Source organism: Typopeltis vanoorti, chromosome 1, assembly GCF_054136105.1.
Source record: "Typopeltis vanoorti isolate ZY-2024b chromosome 1, IOZ_Tvanoo_1.0, whole genome shotgun sequence".
Lineage (NCBI taxonomy): Eukaryota > Metazoa > Arthropoda > Arachnida > Uropygi > Thelyphonidae > Typopeltis > Typopeltis vanoorti.
Genome location: NC_143549.1, coordinates 149,638,844 through 149,657,819, shown reverse-complemented (window position 1 = coordinate 149,657,819; position 18,976 = coordinate 149,638,844). Strand labels below are relative to the sequence as shown.

The 18,976-nt window shown below is 36.4% G+C and overlaps 1 protein-coding gene across 1 annotated transcript in view; it reads right to left on the bottom strand.

Moving 5' to 3' along the window:
• Nucleotides 1-18,976, bottom strand: part of LOC150110533 (ADP-ribosylhydrolase ARH3-like) — a 168,497-nt gene that overhangs the window by 34,494 nt on the left and 115,027 nt on the right. The window contains exon 7 of the mRNA XM_090400485.1: nucleotides 7,736-7,818. Within this exon, the coding sequence (XP_090256611.1) occupies nucleotides 7,736-7,818 (83 nt within the window). The remainder of the gene's footprint in view (nucleotides 1-7,735; nucleotides 7,819-18,976) is intronic.

Genomic DNA, 18,976 nt, shown 5'->3' with positions numbered 1-18,976 from the left:
TTATTGTCTTTATCTTTTTAATGCTCACCATCATACTATATCTATCACAACAGATATTCAATTTAGTCAGGGACTCTTCCAAACTTCTAGCGGATTTATTTAGAAGTATAACATCGTCCGCATAAACAAAGAGCTGACATTAACATCTCCAATTCTGATATCATGTTTAATACCACTTTCCTTCATAATGTGATCCACATAGATAATGAATAAGAAGAGGGGATAATGTACATCCTTGTCTCACATCAGATTTAACATTAAACCATCTTCCCGTACTTCCTTCAATTCTAACTGCCGACTTACAACTCAAATACAGACTAAGTATTGCTTGATATAATGCCTCATTGACACCATATAACTGTAGCGTATTGAATAGCTTCTCTCTTGGCACCTTGTCATATGCCTTTTCCAGATCGACAAAACTTAAATACAGATCTTCGTTATATATTATTATTATTAAACAAGACCTCATGGAGTCAAAGACTCATCTAGAAGGTCCTTTTATCTCACACACATCTCATCATACCGTGTCTTAAACACACTCAAACTCCTTGCAGACACCACACTCTCAGGCAAGGCATTCCAATCACTCACAACTCTGCACGAAAAAAACCTGCCTCTCACTCCCCTACTCACACCCTCTTTATACAGTTTCCAGGGATGACCTCTGGTTTCCCCTGATCTCCCACTATTCTCTGTAGAACTTCTCCACCACTGATCCTATAACAACCCCTTACCAACTTGTAGGTCTCTATCATATCTCTCCCTCTTCCCTCCCTCCACTAGACTCTGCAAATTAAATCTTTTCAATCTTTCCTCATACTCGACGTTCCAGAGGTCAGAAACTACCTTAGTCAGTCGCCTTTGGACCCTTTCCAACATCCTTCATCTTTCTGAAAACCCAGTGACCAAATCTGGGCACAATAGTCCATGTGTGGCCTAATCAAAGCCTTATACAACGGAACAAGAATCTCCCTACTTCTACACGTCAGTGTCCTCCGCATCATTCCCAGAAGCCTTTGTGTTGTCTTCACAATTTTGGCGATGTGTCCCCTAAATTTTAGATCCTTATCCACTATCACCCCCAGATCTCTTATTTCCTCTACTTCCAACAATATATTCTCACCAAGCATAAATTCTGCATCCCATCTTTGTTTTACAAATTTTAAAACCTTACATTTTACAACATTGAACTCACATCCCCATTCCTGTGCCCAATCACTCAATTTATTCAAGTCTTCTTGCAAGGCCACAACATCTTCACTACTCTTTATGGTTCATCCCAACTTTGCATCATCTGCAAACAACTGAATATCTCCATCCAAATCTTCGCCAATATCATTAATATACAAGTTAAATAGTAATGGCCCTAAAACAGATCCCTGAGGCACTCCACTAGTGACTTTCCTTTTCCTGGATATTGCACCCCCATACACAACTTGTTGATACCTATCAGATAGCCAGTCTCCAATCCAATGCACTAATCTAATATCCAACCCCATCTGCTCTAGTTTGACTGTCAACTTATCATGAGGTACTCTATCAAAAGCTTTTGCGAAATCCAAGTATATTACTGTGTATCCTTTTCCTCTGTCCAAGGAAGCAGCTTTATTGTAATAAGTAAGTAGATTACTAAAACATAACCTCCCTTTAGCAAATCCATGATGTCCATCAACGATTATACCATTGTTGTCAACGCAACTCTGGATCCTAGTTCTCACAAGCTTCTCCAACAACCACAATACCTGACACACAGACAGGCCTATAGTTTGATGCTTGAGTTCAATCACCTCCTTTATGAAGTGGCACAATCTTGCCCTCCTTCCACTCTTTAGGAACTTGACCAAGTGCAAGACTCATATTAAAAAAATATGTCAAGGCAGGTGTCAACTCTCTGGCACATTCCTTCAGAATGTGCACGGTGATATATTATCAAGTCCCACAGCCTTATTTACATCTAGTTTACTCAACTCCCCAAACACCTCTTGCTCACTTACAGTCAGTCTCTCCTCCCTATCATCAACTGCTCTTAATCTCTCCATGAAGTCACATTCACAAGATTGAAAGATCTTTATGAACTGCTCATTAAGTATCTCCACCACACATTCTGCAACAGCTGTCTTTATACCATTTCCTCCAATCAGTGTCATCCTTCCATAATCATTCTTTCTTTTGCTGGCTACATATCGAAAAAACTCTCTAGGATTCTTTTTGGCTTCATTAGCTAACTGCTGTTCATACCTCTCTTTAGCTACCCTCACCAACCAAGTCACCCTCCTTGCCTGGTCTTTGTAGACCTCATGAAATTTGTTACTTCCACTTCTCTTATGCTGCCTCTACAATGCCCTTTTTCTCTGTATTGCATGCTTAATCTCTTTATTCATCCATCTCACACCTACCTTATTTAACCTTCTCACCCATGGTATACATTTAGACATTGCATCTACTAAATAGTTTTTGAAAATTACCCAAGCTGCATTGATCTCTTTTCCAGCTAACTCCTCATTCCATGCTACACCTGCAAGCTGTCTCCTGAGCTCTTCATAATCACCCCCCCCCCTTGTAGTTCCACATATACCCTTTTTTCACAGGGGTCCTTGCACTGCTGGCAACCACCCAAGTAATCACCTCATGGTCACTTTCACCAATTGGTGGATGATTTGACACCTCATTGATAATTACATCCTCCGATGAGATGACCAAATTCAAGACCCTTAATCCTCGTGTGCCCTCTGTTACATACTGTCTGAGGTAGTTATCCCTCAAAAACTCAAGAAACTCATTTTCTTTACTTCCAGTTGCTATCTCTTCATTCCAGTCTATATTGCCATAATTAAAATCACCCATAATGATCACCCTTTTCTTATTTGCTTGACTTATTTGACTATACATTTCACTATCACCACCATCCACATTACCAGGTCTATAACAACATCCCACCAAGTATTTGATTCTATTCACCTCTATCTCACACCATACTGCCTCAAAACCACTGGCCCTATTTCCCTCTTGCATCTCTATCTTGTATGGACATAACTCTTTCTCTATCATCAATAGCACTCCCCCTCCCTTTTTATCACTTCTATCCTCACGAAACATATCATACCTTTCCATCTCTATTCCTGTCAGGATGTCATCCGCATCTAACCATGTCTCACTTATTCCGACAATCTCTGGGTGCACAGACGCAATTAGTGCAACCAATTCATCCGCCTTGTTTCTTATACTTCTAGCATTGGTATACAAACATAACAACTCATTTCTGGATCTACAGCTAGTTCCACTGATACCACTCACTCGATGTGATCTCTCCATGTTGGACTGGGGCCATTTCCCTTCCTGCTTCTTCATTTTAGAACCCTTTGCAATTCCATCTGTTTCCTCTTGATCCGTGGTCATCCCATTACTTTCCTGCCTAAACGCTGTGTACCCCTGTCCACTCTGAGCCCCCCCCCCCCCGTTTCCCTGCTCCTCTTGCACACCCATTCTCTCATTTTCTATACTCATACCACTCACTTCCCCATTCATTTCCACTTCTTCAATCTCTCCTGTCTTACTCTCCTGCTCTTCCACATCACTCCCCTCTCGATCTGATTCATTCTCTCTATTCACTTCTCTACTTTCCAGCAGCAGTCTCTCCAAGTGACTCACACCATAACCACCCAAATGCAGTCCATCGCTCCCATACAGCTCACTTCATCCCTCAAACTCATTCCACACATTAACAAACTGTACTCCCATCTCCTCACACATTTCAGCCAGAATATCATTCATAATCCTTGCTCTCCGCCTCATTTCACCACAATCATACCTAGGCAACACACTGACTACCCTTCCTCTCACACTATTCTCTTTTATCTTTCCAAGCAGTCTCCTGACATTCATTTTGACATGCTGTTTGTTCTCTCTCAAATCATTTGTACCAATTAATACAATTAACTTTTGCTCACTCTCGCCTCATATTCAATGTCTCAATCACTCTACTCATTTTACCGCCTGGAAAACATACCTTGTGCATTTTATCCTCTAGCACACCTTTAATAATGGAGTCGCCATACAACACCACTCGCTCATCTTTCGTTAACTCTTTCATGCCATCATGATTTATTTTAATAGTTTTGACCTGAATTCTCTTAATTCCATTCCGCATCCATTTCATTTTTTGCTTCATCCAATCCAATTCACCTTCCGAACCTGGCGACACATTCTCTCTATCATTAAATCTTTCTAACTCTTGACCCCCTCTTCTCGCTTTCCCTCTCATTCATCCTTCTTTGTTTCCCAACTTTCGCCATCATTCATTCTTTTTTCGCTATCATTTATTCTTTCAATTTTTTTTTTTTTGCGATTTCTGCATCACGGCATTTCTACTTTCATTCGTTCTCTCAATTTCGTTTCTTTCCACCTCACTTTCATCCCTTTTAACATCTGTTATGGTTGTCAAATCGCTCTTTTTCTTTTTTCCTGATTTTTTAACATTTTTTCACCTCTCTTTCTCACCAGCCTTCTCTTTCAAACGTGCACTCACGACACAATCGGTACTAGCACTTTCTGTCATCAATTTCATATTCGTATTCATCAGTTCCTCGTTCAAGTCACACTTCGCACACACACCCTTCTTCCATCCGCACTAAACATCCACAAATCATTAACGTAATCGAAGGAATACATATAACACACCTCACACTTAACGAAATGACTGAAATCTAAATTAAAATCATGGAATGACAATGCGGCCGCCATTTTTTTTTTTTTTTTCTCTGCAGGTTACTAGGTCTAATAATAACGATTTTGTAATTTAGTTTAGGCAAGAAAAAACCCCCACACTAATAATATCGGTAGCGTACAATGTTTACAGCTGCTCTTACTTAAACAATTACGCATATATACTTTCCCATGCTTTCTCAACTATTTGTCATAAAGTGAAGATCTGATCCTGACAGCCTCTATTTGGCCTGAATCCAGCTTGTTCTTCACCAAGCTTTTCTTCCACAATTCTTCTCAACCGTTTCTCAAGTATGTTTGCATAGATCTTGCCAGGAACACTGAGTAGGGAAATACCTCTGCAATTCTCACATTCAGTTTCATTTCCCTTTTTATATATGGGTACTATTAGAGCTCTACTCCAATCATTTGGAATTCGTCCCTCTGTCCAGGCTTTCTGAACTATGCAGTGCAGCCACTGTAAAACTTTTATACCACCATATTTCAGCATTTCTGGTCGAATATCATCTACTCCTGCTGCCTTTCCACATTTCAAGTCTTTGATAGCTTTTTCTACTTCAAGTATGGATATGTATTCCTGACTGTATGCCTGTTGGGTGTTTTTTACCATTGTTCTATCACTGCTTGTTTCATTTAGCAATTTTTCGAAGTAATTCTCCATACTTCAAGGATATCTTTTTCGGCTGTTTTTTTTATGTAACCTTTATTATCTCTAACTCCTTTTACAGCACTCTTTCCTCTATTTCTAAGCTTCTTCAACAACCTTCAGAATATCTTACCACCTTCTTGATATTTATTTTCTATGTTCTTGCCAAAGTCCTCCCATGACTTTTGTTTAGCTTTCTTACATTTGTCTCTGTATTCTCTAAGAGCACAAGCTGACTTATTTGCCAAGAACTTTTGATATGCTTTCTTCTTTTCCTTCACTGCCTCTTTAACTTCCTGTGTCCACCATGGTGTTCTGATTTTTCTATCCTTGCAGACAACTTCACCACATGCCTCTCTGCCTGAATCAACAAGGCTTGCCACTGAATCTCCAAGGTTTGGTTCCTGTTCTCAAACTCTTTCATTTTTTCTTCAATAATCTTTGTGTATTTTAGTCTACAGTTCACATCTGAGAACTGCCCAACTTTTATTCGCTTTAAAACTTTCTTACATGTTATTCTTTTCAATACGAAATTCAATTTTATCCTGCTCAAGACTAAATAGGGATCGCTTCCAATTTCAAATCCTCTGTACACTCTGGTGTCCTGCACCAGGGAGAAAACATCACTATCAACAATAACATAGTCAATGAGACTTTTTTTATTCCTTGCCTCTTCTCTCCATGTGAATTTGTGCACATTTTTATGCTGGAACATGGTGTTAGTAATAACGAGTCCATGTCCTGAGCAGAAATCCAACAGGTATTTGCCATTATTATTGGCTTTGCTCTTTTCTACAAATTTTCCCAAAATATATTTGTATGTCTGACAATCATTTCCTACTCTGTTATTTAGTTCCCTTTTCCTTTTTCATTGTGCCAGTTGCTTTTTCTAAAGCATCAAAAAATTTCTCCACTTCTACCTTAGTAGAACCTTCTGTGGGATCATAGGCACAAATAAGTCTCACTGTCCAATTCCCCATTCTTATATTTGCCCACATCACTCTACTTGACATTGCCTGCCATTCAAGAAGATTAGCTTCGTATTTTGTGTTGAATACTATGGCTACTCTTTTTTTTCCTTGATTGTCATTTCCCGAATATAACATTTCATATTTATTGTTCAGAAAGATCTTACCAGTTTTTGTCTCTTTTGTTTCAGTAGCCCTATTATGTCAATCTGGTACTTATCTAATTCCTCAGCTAGCTCCATTTCTTTGCCATTCAGGCTTCTTATGTTGATAGCACTGATCTTTAACTTTGGTGACGTCGAGTTGGGGTATGCTTTCAGATTTGTTCCAGTAGCTGACTTTTTGCTGTTCGCCCTGGTTCCCTGGCGAAACAATGGGGGCCTTGTTTAACCAAGCGACGCCCCAGCCGGCATGAAATTTTGTCATGTTGTACCATCATTTTTAATTTGGTTTAACCAATAAGAATACAATTTGGTCGGCTAAATCCCAAATTGCCAGCCCATCCTCATTCGCTTAGTATCCAAATAGATACCCAACAGGGTGCACCACAAGAAGGTGAGGATTGGACATTAGGTCAGAAGCTCTGGTCGGTTCTCCACATTCCTTTAAAGGCTATGTGGAGGTCTCCTCTCAGTTATACAGCTTTGACCCTTAAGCACCCCCCCCCCAAAATCTTATTCTGCTTTTGAAATTAACTGAGGTTACTTATGATAAATAATTCAGCCATACTAATACACTACTTTTAAACATGAAACAATACATGAACAGGAGAAATTTCAATAACTAATGCTATGAATGTTTTATCTGAGGCTTATTTTTCAATTGTTATATCATAATGGATATCTATATGTGGATGGGACTACATATTGAAATTGGGGACTGCCAGCCTGTTTACTTGGTAGGGCAATCAATGTATTTAAATTGAACTGAGAAAATTTTAATGACATCATAACATCTCAGAAATTTATTCTAAGTATAAACATATATTACTCTTCTGTGACAGAGTGGAGAGAGAGAAAGACATGAATTGAAAACCAATTTGGAATGGAAGAATTTTATATAGGTAGTTTTAAGAGTGCTGAATCAGTTTAAGGCAAAAGCAGCAGAGATATTCCTCATAGAAACTCTTTCCTCCCAAAATACAAGCAACCAGCCTGAGAATGCATTCATAGAAAATAAACAAAAATATATCATGAAAAGTCCTGGTGATTAATGGACAACTAAAAAATAAACAGCTTGCAAAATCATCCACAGACAAGTGCTGACTGAATGATGAGTACTTGTTTACTGAGTGATTCAGATTTTTCTACATATTGAAATAACACAGTTTACAAACATAAGTTTAGAAGTCAGTTTGTCTCTTGATAAATAATTAAAAGCTGGTTATAAAACTCACCTCAAAGTTATCTAATGGATCTGAACTTCGAAGAAATGAGTAAATAGCAGTGGGAACAGATTTTGGTGCGGTCACATTTTTACCTAAAAAATCATGACATATCAGGCATGTGAGACACACACACACAAACATGCATTAAACTACTGTTTATAAAAATTCCCCATGTGAATTACACACACACACACACACACGTACGTGTGTGTGTGTGTGTGTACATATATTCATAGGCTTGGAAAACTATTGTTAAACTAAATTAATATTTGGTATTCTACCATATTTCTATAATCTCTGTAACTTAAAAAAAATAGTAGTTTAAAGAAAGAAATAATTTTGAACTTTAAATTCAGACCAGAGTTATAGGGAACTACTTATCAATACAGAATATAAAGTACACAATAGAAATTCATTCATCACAAGCTTAAAATAATGGCAATTTATTATCATCACTATTAGTCCTCCGTGGTCTCGCAAAGCTCATTGTACTCAAGCAATTCTAAATATCAGCCTTACCACGAATTCACTTCATTCAGAGTCTGTGATTCTAACCTACTGGCTTTCTCTTTCATTCCATATTCAGCACTCTGCAGTAGTCTTCCTTGCATGGTTCCCCCCCCCCCCCCCAGCAATACATTTCCAGCTGCTCAAGAAAGAAACTTGTCGATATGTTGTTCAAAGTTTGGAAAAACAGTGTGATAAAGACTATTATAGAGGCATATTAACCTCTTGTCCACACATGCATAGTAGTGTGCTATAGATTTTGCAACCTCTCATGTGGAGTTAATATATTTATATATTAACTTACACACATACAACACGCTTTCCATCCTATCTAGTAATACATTCCATCAACAAATCCCTTTAACAACATCAATTCACATCAACAAATGTCAGAGGCATTGCCAGTTCCCTTACACATTCTGGCAATGCCTCTGACTAGTCTCGAAGTCTCAGCTCTGGTAAAGTTTCAGGGGAGTGGAAAGAGGACAAAATCATTCCCTTGCATAAGGAGGTTCTAACTGCAGTAGAAAATTATAAACTGATCAGCATCTCAGGAGTGGTGGTGGTAAAAGGACTGGAAAATCTAGTGAAAAAGAGAATTCAAGATTGGATGGATAAAAATATGGTACTCTATGAGCGGCAACATGACTTTGTGAAGGATAGGTCATTCCATAGTAACCTACCAACATTTTATAATGAGTAACATTAGAGTTGGATAATGGAAATAGCTAGACAATGATTCTGCTAGATTTTGCAGAGACATCTGACTGAATACTACCTGGAACTCTGTTATGCAAATCAGAACAAACAGGAATGGATATGACACTAGTTAAGTGAATACGAGGGTTATTTAATGATATATATCTTTCTACATTTCCAAGTTTCTTTATAGTATCGTTTTGATTAAGAAGACATTCTCTCTTATACTTCTGTTTCTCATAAATGCACATTAGACATCCTTTATTTTATTTGCTGTTTTTGATTTTATTCTTTCCAATGTAATTTGTAAAGGTAATTTTATTACATGGCTTATTAGGGTTATTGATTTGTAATCTTTACATTCATCTACCCCAGCCTTTTTCAGGGTATTTATAAAGATAAAATTCCTGAGTTCATTAGGAACATAGTTTGTTCAATTATCAATGGCATCATCAGTATAAAATTTAAACTGAACATGCATAAGTAACAAAGATCCAAAGGGGAAAAAATGTGCAAGTAGCAAGTAAATTACATTGAGGGCCATCATCTTAAGTACTTTTTCTGTCCTAACTGACAATGAAAGAATGGATCATAAACAAATTCAATATATTAACAATAAAAGAAATTAAATTTAAAAAAAGAAGAAGAATTTTTTAAGGTTGATATGTATTGAAGAAGAACAATTTCCCATAGGAGGGAAATAAGGAGAAAATTCTATTGAAAATAAAATCTCTCTCACATAATTCTTATGTTATTGTATTAATTGTCTTCTTATGTTCCTATTTTCTGCAATATTTCTGTGCTTTATGGTGAGCTTATTAGCACAGTTAGGCATATCGGTTTAACCACAGTTCATTTTAAATATTATTCGTTAAACAAACCTAGCCTGAAAATGAGCCAACAGAAACATAAATGTTCATCTTTTGAAGCAGGATTTAAATTGCGTGTCGTGCAGTTTGCAGAACACAATAACAGTGTTGCTATGAGAGAATTTGGTGTAGCAGAGAGTAATATTAGACTTTAGCGTAAGCAAAAAGACAAATATTACTTGAAAAAATCCCCAAAACGAAACGTGCCTGTTGCGGAGATGTAGCATCCTTTCCAGAACTTGAAGAGCTAAATGAATGGATTTTGACGCAATGACAAGATGGCATTATAGTAACAAGAAATGCAATTCATTTTCGAGCTCTACAACTCAAGAATGGTAAATTCAAGGACACACCAGGTATTTCATCTTTTCTTGCTTCGCCTGGGTGGTGCAACAGATTTATGGAATGCATGATGACGATGACGACAACTGCTACACTGATGATGCAATGTCTACAGTTGAATTTATAAATAAAATGTCTGACGACTCAAAAGATGAAAAAGAATTTAAAGGATTTTGACATTTTGTTTTAAAATAAATATTTCTTTCGTTAATTCATATTGTTTTATTTATAATGTTAGGGAACAAGATTAACAGATCGCATTATACATGGACATAACATTTTAGGGCTAGTTTTCAAACAAAATTTCTGGTTCACATTATACGTGGATCGCATTATATGCGAAAATATACGGTAAACCAAATAAGATTCCTCAAGAGAGAGAGAGAGAGACAGAGACCCAGGCAATGCCTACCTGTTAATGGATTACAGAAACACGTTGTTCATCAGAGTTCATACAAGCCAGTAAGTTCTTGCTCATATGTAAACTTAATGAGACCAAAAAATCCTGATTCCCTTATAGAGATATTCAGCTTACTCATGACATATTAGCTTGATATTAAGAAATATCCACTATACTAATACATGCCACACATATTACCTTCTAGCATGATGAAAAAAAAAAAAAAAAAAAAAAAAAAAAAAAAAAAAAAAAAAACCTATCATGACCATCCTCTTGGATTTTATGGCCTCCACAAAACAATGTTCCATTATAACCAGTCATCAACTGAACTGGTTTACCATGTTATAAAATCATGAAACACTTTTCTAGTCTGCTCTTAGTCTGCAGAGGTGAAACCACTTCCTTTATTAAGAACAGCTTACACTTCAATTAAAGTATTTCTGAGTTGTATCTTCATCCTAATGATCACTTAACCCGACGTTAGTAAAGATATAGAAAGAAATAACTGTGACACTACATTTTACCAATGCTGGGTTAACAAATCTGGGATAAATGTTTTTCTTCAAATTAATCATTAAAAGGAAATCTTAACAGTGGGTACTAAGAAGCTGATTACTTCTGTACAACCTCTAAGTACTTATAGTGCATAAAATCAGTTATCTTTCCGGTTAAAATCAGTCGCGTGTAAGCACCTACTATGCCTACCAAGCTTCACTTAGTAGGCATAGCTCATGTGCTTACATGATAAACCCAATGATAACACAAAGTGCTGCAGCTGTAAAATTGATGTCACTGATAAAAAATAAAAATAAATAAATAAACATATAAAGGCATACTGTGCAAGTTCTGTTGCCACTGGCTACATGCTTCCTGCACAAAAATAGATGAATCAGCACACAAGCTATTTATCAACCACAGCCAGCCCTTTTTCTGTTCGCTGTGCCTCCCTTCTATAAAAAGCTCCTAAACTTAGGCAAATGAGTCGAAAAACTCGAACAGCACCTCAATACTATTAACAAAACTTTTTCCTCCAAAATCCAAGTGCTGGGAGCTAAGCTTGAACTAACTGACAATCAGCAGCACAGCAGGGAGCTAAGCTTGAACTAACTAACCACTCCCCAAACACGCTTAATTGCATCGATGGTACACGACTTCGAGACCATTTTGAACTTTCTGATGAAAAAATGGTAAATCACTAAAAGAAGACATCAGGAAATTAGCAGAAGAAAGAATGCAATTTCGATTCTAAAAATATCATCAGGTGTCATCTCGGACCCATTAATAAAAGAAAGCACAGAACAAACTTTTCACGCCTCGTAAGAAGGATGTGCGATAAGCACATCTAAATTAATAACAGGAATTAACAACAAGAGAGAACAAAAGTCATCATTTCGAAAACAACTAGAAGAAAAACCCCAAAATGGAGAAAACAACTGGATAATAGACTAAAAACAAAGCTAAATTAGTGCAAAAATCAAGTGACGCCACTAGTAGCCACCATGACAACCAGTCTGCAGGCACTGCATAGGAAATATGCAAGACTCTTGTGGTCAAATATATGCCCCACAGAACCTTGCATATCCACTGCACTAACATCCATGGCATCAGCTCTAACTTTAATAGTGTCCACTACCATCTTCAGGTCTACCAAACCACCACCTACTTTTTCTGGCAGAAACTTAAATCTGACCACCCCAGCATTATTCATCTCAACCTTCCAAACTACATGCTCTTTAACTCCTTTTGACCCAAGGGTGGCATCTGTGCATACATCTGCTCTCATGTACCTGGTTGAAAATACCCCTTCCTCACTCAGTCAAATTCATCTGCCGTCTCTATCGCTCCCCTAATGTCACCAACCACTCTGAACTCCTTAATTTCCTCTCTTAAAAATTTATTTTCTCCAGTCCCACTTCCTCAACAGTGAAATCATGCTCCTAGGAGATTTTAACGTCCACAACACCAACCGGCTTTCCTCCTTCAGTTGTACACATTTTTCCCACAGAGATGCCGAAACATTTGCCATCACTAACAACCTTACACAACTTGTTCACATTCCTACCAGAATACCAGATAATCCGAACCACTCCCCAAACACGCTAGATCTCTTCCTCACCAATGACCCTTCCAAATACACAGTGAATGTAGTGCCCCCCCCCCTCCCCTAGGTAATTCTGACTACAATCAGTGCTCATCTCCTCCCACATGCAATGCTTAAATAGCCACTCCCATACAAAAGTAGTCCAGATTACCCGAACCACTCCCCCAAACACCCTAGATAGCAGGATCGAAACGGCTCGCACCCCGTTAATGCTCTCCCTCGCCCCTGTTTTTCCTATAAAACCTTTCCCCAAAAAAGTGCCCTTAAATATAATAATATACATATGCATATATATTATTTTTAAAAAACCCGGGGTTTCTAATTAATTTTTCCCACCTTGCCTCAAAAACACCCCCACATTTCCTAACCTCCCCTTTTTTTTTTAACAGTCTAACAGCAGAAGCATGGAGAAGGAAGACAGCCTAACATCCAAACATGGTATGTGCAAAATTTCTTCCTCTATTGGTCTGCATACATTTACCTTTAAAATACACTTATAATGCCCTAAGAATTCTTGAGTGAAAAATCAATGTTTTTAAAATAAGGGACACTCCTAAACGAAAACAGGCAAAAATAGCCGTAAAAATAATATTAAGAGTTTAAACCCCCCCCCCCCTCCCACATCGGTCAATTTTTTATTTTTTTTTTATAAGGATCCATTCAACATGGACAAGTTTCTAATTAAAATAACAAAAATTAGATCACAGTGAAGTAGTAAGTGATGCAAGTACATCTAAAACCACTGTCCATGAATACAATGGAGATTATTTGTTGTTTCGAGTAAAGATAATCCACCATATCCCATGTGTGTTGTATGTGGCAAAAAACTGGCAAATCAAGCAATGGTTCCTAGTAAAATATTTTCCTTGACTTGATGTATTATCCTTAGATTGGGTAAGAGATCCAATTGTCTTATGCGTTTCTCTCAGCAAATTTAAATACTGCAGAAGACGACGAGTTAATGGAAATAAATAATGACAGAGGATTAATTTAAACATTCAACAACAGATACTATTTCATTTTGGTTGTCTCTTCGAAGTGAATATCCCATTATCACAAAAAAGGCAAATGAAGCCCTTCTTCGTTTCTCACTTCATATTTGTGTGAAGCTAGCTTTTCTGCAATGAAAAATATAAAAAAAACAAGAAACAGCTCACAGCTTGAAAGAAGAAGATATATCTTTTTGAAAGAAGAAGATATATCTGAGGGTATATCTATCTACAATCTGAGCTCGCACACAAAATACATAATGAAACAACACCAAGCTCAGGTGTCTTGTTGATTAAAAAAACAATACATTTATGTTACATGTATGTATATTAGAGAAAATTAATAAATAATTACTGTCATAAATAACTTTGATTATTCTTTTGTATTTCATTACAAGGTGTCATAAATAAATGGGGTTTTAAAGAGATGTTTCAAAAAGAGAGTTGGTTCATAAAGAGATGTTTCAAAAAGAGAGTTGGTTCATAAAGAGTATTGCAAAGGGTTTCATGTTATTATTGTTACTCCAAGACCTCATGGAGTTAAAGACTCATCTGGGAGGTCCTTTTATCTCTCTCTCTCTCTCTCTCTCTCACTCACACACACACACACACACACACACACACACACACACACACACACACACACACACACACACAGATGATCATAGCATGTCTTAAACATACTCAAACCCCTTGCAGACACCACACTCTCAGGCAAGGCATTCCAATCATTTACAACTCTGCATGAAAAAACCTGCTTCTCATTCCCCTACTCACATCCTCTTTATACAGTTTCCAGGGATGACCTTTGGTTCTCCCCTAATCTCCCACTATTTTCTGTAGAACAATCTTTCCTCATACTTGACATTCCAGAGGTTAGAAACTACCTTAGTCAGTCACCTTTGGACCCATTCCAACATCTCTTTGTCCTTCTGAAAACCAGGTGACCGAATCTGGGCACAATAGTCCATGTATGACCTAATCAAAGCCTTATACAATGCAAGAATCTCCCTACTTCTAAAATTCAGTGTCCTCCACATCATTCCCAGAAGTCTTTGTGTTGTCTTAACAATTTTGGCTATGTACCCTAAATTTCAGATTCTTATCCACTATCACCCCCAGATTTCTCATTTCCTCCACCTCACCAAGCATAAATTCTGCATCCCATCTCTGTTTTCCAAATTTTAAAACCTTACATTTTGCAACATTGAACTCGCATCTCCATTCCCGTGCCCAATCACTCGACTTATTCAAGTCTTGTTGTAGGGCCACAACATACAACATCTTCTCTACTCTTCATGGTTCATCCCAACTTTGCATCATCTGCAAATAACTGAATATCTCCATCCAAATCTTCACCAATATCATTAATATACAAGTTAAACAGTAATGGCCCTAAAACACACCTGAGGCACTCCACTAGTGACTTTCCTTTTCCTGGATATCACCCCCCCCATACACAAATGAAGGGGGGTGATATCCCCCCATTTGTGTATAGGGGTGATATAGATATTAACAAAATTTTGTTAATACCTATCAGATAGCCAGTCTCCAATCCAATGCAGTAATCAAATATCCAACCCGATCTGCATAAGCTTGACTATCAACTTATCATGAGGTAATCTATCAAATGCCTTTGCAAAATCCAAGTATATTACTGTATATCCTTTTCCTCTGTCCATGGAAGTAGTCACTTTATTGTAATAAGTAAGTAGATTATTAAACATGACCTCCCTTTAGCAAATCCATGCTGTCCATCAAAGATAATACCATTGTTGTCAACCCAATTCTAGATCCTAGTTCTCACAAGCTTTACCAACAACTTAACCACAACATGTGACACACTGATAGGCCTATAGTTTGATGCTTGAGTTCAATCACCTCCTTTATGAAGTGGCACAATCTTGCCTTCCTTCCACTCCTTAGGAACTTGACCCAGTGCAAGACTCGTATTAAAAAAATATGTCAAGGCAGGCGTCAACTCCCTGGAGCATTCCTTCAGAATACGTGGTGATATATTATCAAGTCCCACAGCCTTATTAACATCCAGTTTGTTCAACTCCCCCATACACCTCTTGCTCATTTACAGTCAGTCTCTTCTCCCTATCATCAACTGCTCTCAATCTCTCCATGAAGTTACATTCACAAGAATGAAAGACCTTTATGAACTGCTCATTAACTATCTCCACCACACATTCTGCAATATCTGTCTTTATACCATTTTCTCCAATCAATATCATCCTTCCATAATCATTCTTTCTTTTGCTGGCTACATGTTTATTTGAAACATATCGATATATTTCTTAATACTTGAATCATGTGCCATAGAATTTTACCAATTAGTTTTAGTGTGCCATAAGATTAAAAAAAAAAAAAAAGGTTGAAACCACTGCTCTAGAGGAGTATTTGTGTGTCTCTTCACAAATATTCTTCTGGATGAAACACTGGGTGGTGGTCCTCTTTCTTCTACTGTCAAGAACTAATTTAGGGAATGATCTGAACAATAACTTTGCAAAGAATGATAGCAAAGATGGAAAACTTACAAAGAAAAATCTTGATATTTAATTGCAAATTTTTACCTATGTTTCACAGGCATCTTCAGTACAGAAATGGAAGAGTAAATTACATAAATAACAGAAATATTCTAAAATGTGCTGAAAAATAGTCACAGTAAGGAATTGAAAACAGTCAACACTTGCCTAACTTTAAAAAAAAAAAAGTATATTGTTAAATTGTGAATGAAGAATTTTAATGTTATTAATACTTCATTCATAATTTAACATGAATTGCATTTCCTGAGCTAAGTTTGCTCCTAAGTAAATTGTAATTTAAACACTTACTGTTTTTTTGTTCATTAAAATAATAATTGTAATTTTTTTTAGTTATTTATCTTATATAAATTCTTTATATTATCTTGTAAATGTATCCTAAGCGAACTGTAATATATGCATTTTATTAGTTTTTACTGAAAGTGAAAGTATTTCTAAGGGACTCTGCTAATGTGATTTGATTGGCTGCTGTCAGAAAACTATGTTATTTTGAGATAGCGTGTGCCTTAGCGTTGGGAACTGTACAATGATCACGTGGGAATTTCGTTGTAAACTGAAAGAGCAAAGAAAAACAAGTTTCGGCCAGGAAAAAGAGAGATATTTTATGAGATATAGGAAGAAGGAACCAGAAGGAAATTGGAGAGAGTGTGGGAAGGTCGTGAGATGTGATCTAATCTGGGATCGTACAACGTAACAAAGATTTGGAAACTTGTTCCGATTTTAATGAATCTTACTTCAAACTCTTATTTATTTATAGTTTCCTGTTACCTTGTAAAGGAATTTACCTGAGTGAAAGGATAATAATATGATTGAGATTTATCATAAGATAAGTTATTACGAGGAAGAAAATACATTTTCCAGTCTTAACAAATAAGTTATTGAATTCAAGGATACTATAAGTTTTGTGTTGCCTATAGTGGAAGATTATCGAGTGCCTAGAATTGTTGTAAGAGTTTTCCATCATGTGCAAGCTATGATGATCATACCGGTAAGAATATCTATTCTATAACTAACGCGTGATAGTGCTGCTTGTGTCTGGAGAACTTGGTCAAATTTCGTGTTGCTGCAGCCAGCTAGTCAAGCTTGAATGAGTGATATTATAAAACATTTTCCTTGTAAAACTAATGTGAGAAACTTCATTGAAGAATTAGTTTGTGTTTGAATGTGTTATCTCGCAATGTATATATAAATGCAAGACTGAGCCTTTTAAGAACTATTTTAATCCTCTGATAGATATTGATGATGCCAGCTAAGCGTTAGATAAAATAGAAGTTTGTGATTATTCTATGAGACTAAACAGAATTACTTTTTAAGTGTTTTGCTGAATATTGTTGTGTTTAAGGTGAAACTAAGTTGAAATCCTAACGGATGAGAACTGTGAAAGACTTATATATATGTTCTAGCAGTAAATGATGCACTCAGCTGAGTAGAATCTAAATACTTTATAGACTGCATAAATTATTATTTATTGTATTGATCTTAATAGAATTCTTGTTTCTTATGTAAGAATAATTTTGTGAGAGAATTAAATATTTTGTTTAACTTGATTCCTGTGCTTGCCTAATTTCATTGCACTGCTCATTAAAATACGAATCTTGCGGGAAACCCTATGTATAAGTAAGAAAATTTCGGCCTGTAATAAGTTCATGTAGCTGTTGTGCTATTTGATGCTTGATTCCTTCACAATAACTGTGTGATTTCAAACATAGAGTGGTGCAGCATAAAAAAATTTTCTTTATGTTTGAATGTGGGGTTAACCAACAACTAGCAAATATAAGGTTGGATGAAAGACAAAACCAACAATATAATTAATTAACCAAATTAGAAAATATCAGCAGACTGAAAGGTACTATTTCTCACAAAGGAAATAAATGTAGACCTATTTAAGTTTGAGTAAAGTTTCACAAGTTCCCTTATAAAGATGTTCCATAAGAAACTTTGTTATTTCAAGGTATTCCAATTTTAAAACACATTTCTCAGCTTTATGGAGCACCTGCATTAAAATATATGATATGAATTTCATCAGCTTCATTCCAACATGTTTTTGATTCCAAATGTGATAATCTAAAACATAAAGGAATACTGATTAACTTATCAGCTGTTCTAAGATCAGTGCTTATAATATTATCTACAGTGCAGATATATTTGTCGTCAATATATTTGGCTATGCTCTAACTCAAGAAGATCCCCCCCTCCCCATCTGTTTCTTCTGATCCTATTGGTAGCCAGATCAATAAACTAAATAATTTGGTATAATCTAAACATCAGGACATTGCTATTTTGAAACTCTTAGTGAATTTTCATCAATAATTTTTTTTTTCATTACACAGATAAAAACCTTCATTTTGTTTCTTCTAAGAAAGCTAACAGAATTCTTTTTGAGAGTGCCAAAATTTTATTCAAAGTTAAACCACCTCCTCCCAATCATTCAATTTCAGAATTTAAAGTATTTAAGTCATTGAGAAATATCAATTTGATTATTGATATATTTTGACATGATATTTTGATATATTGATAATTTTATTTATTACCAAAGCAGACAAGGGTAATGCTGCAACTGTTCAAATTAGATGAAAATATTGTATTAAGATATTTCATTAATGCTTCAAGACTATTCCCCCCCCCTCTCTTTTCTGATCCTATTAGTAGCCAGATCAATAAACTTAATAATCTCATTGACAATGTTTTTGGATGAGAGATAAAGAATCAAAGGAAAAAGTTAAGACTTTCGATGTGCATCTTCCATGATTATATAGTTTTCCTAAGTTTTGTAAACCTGGCTTTACTGGTTATT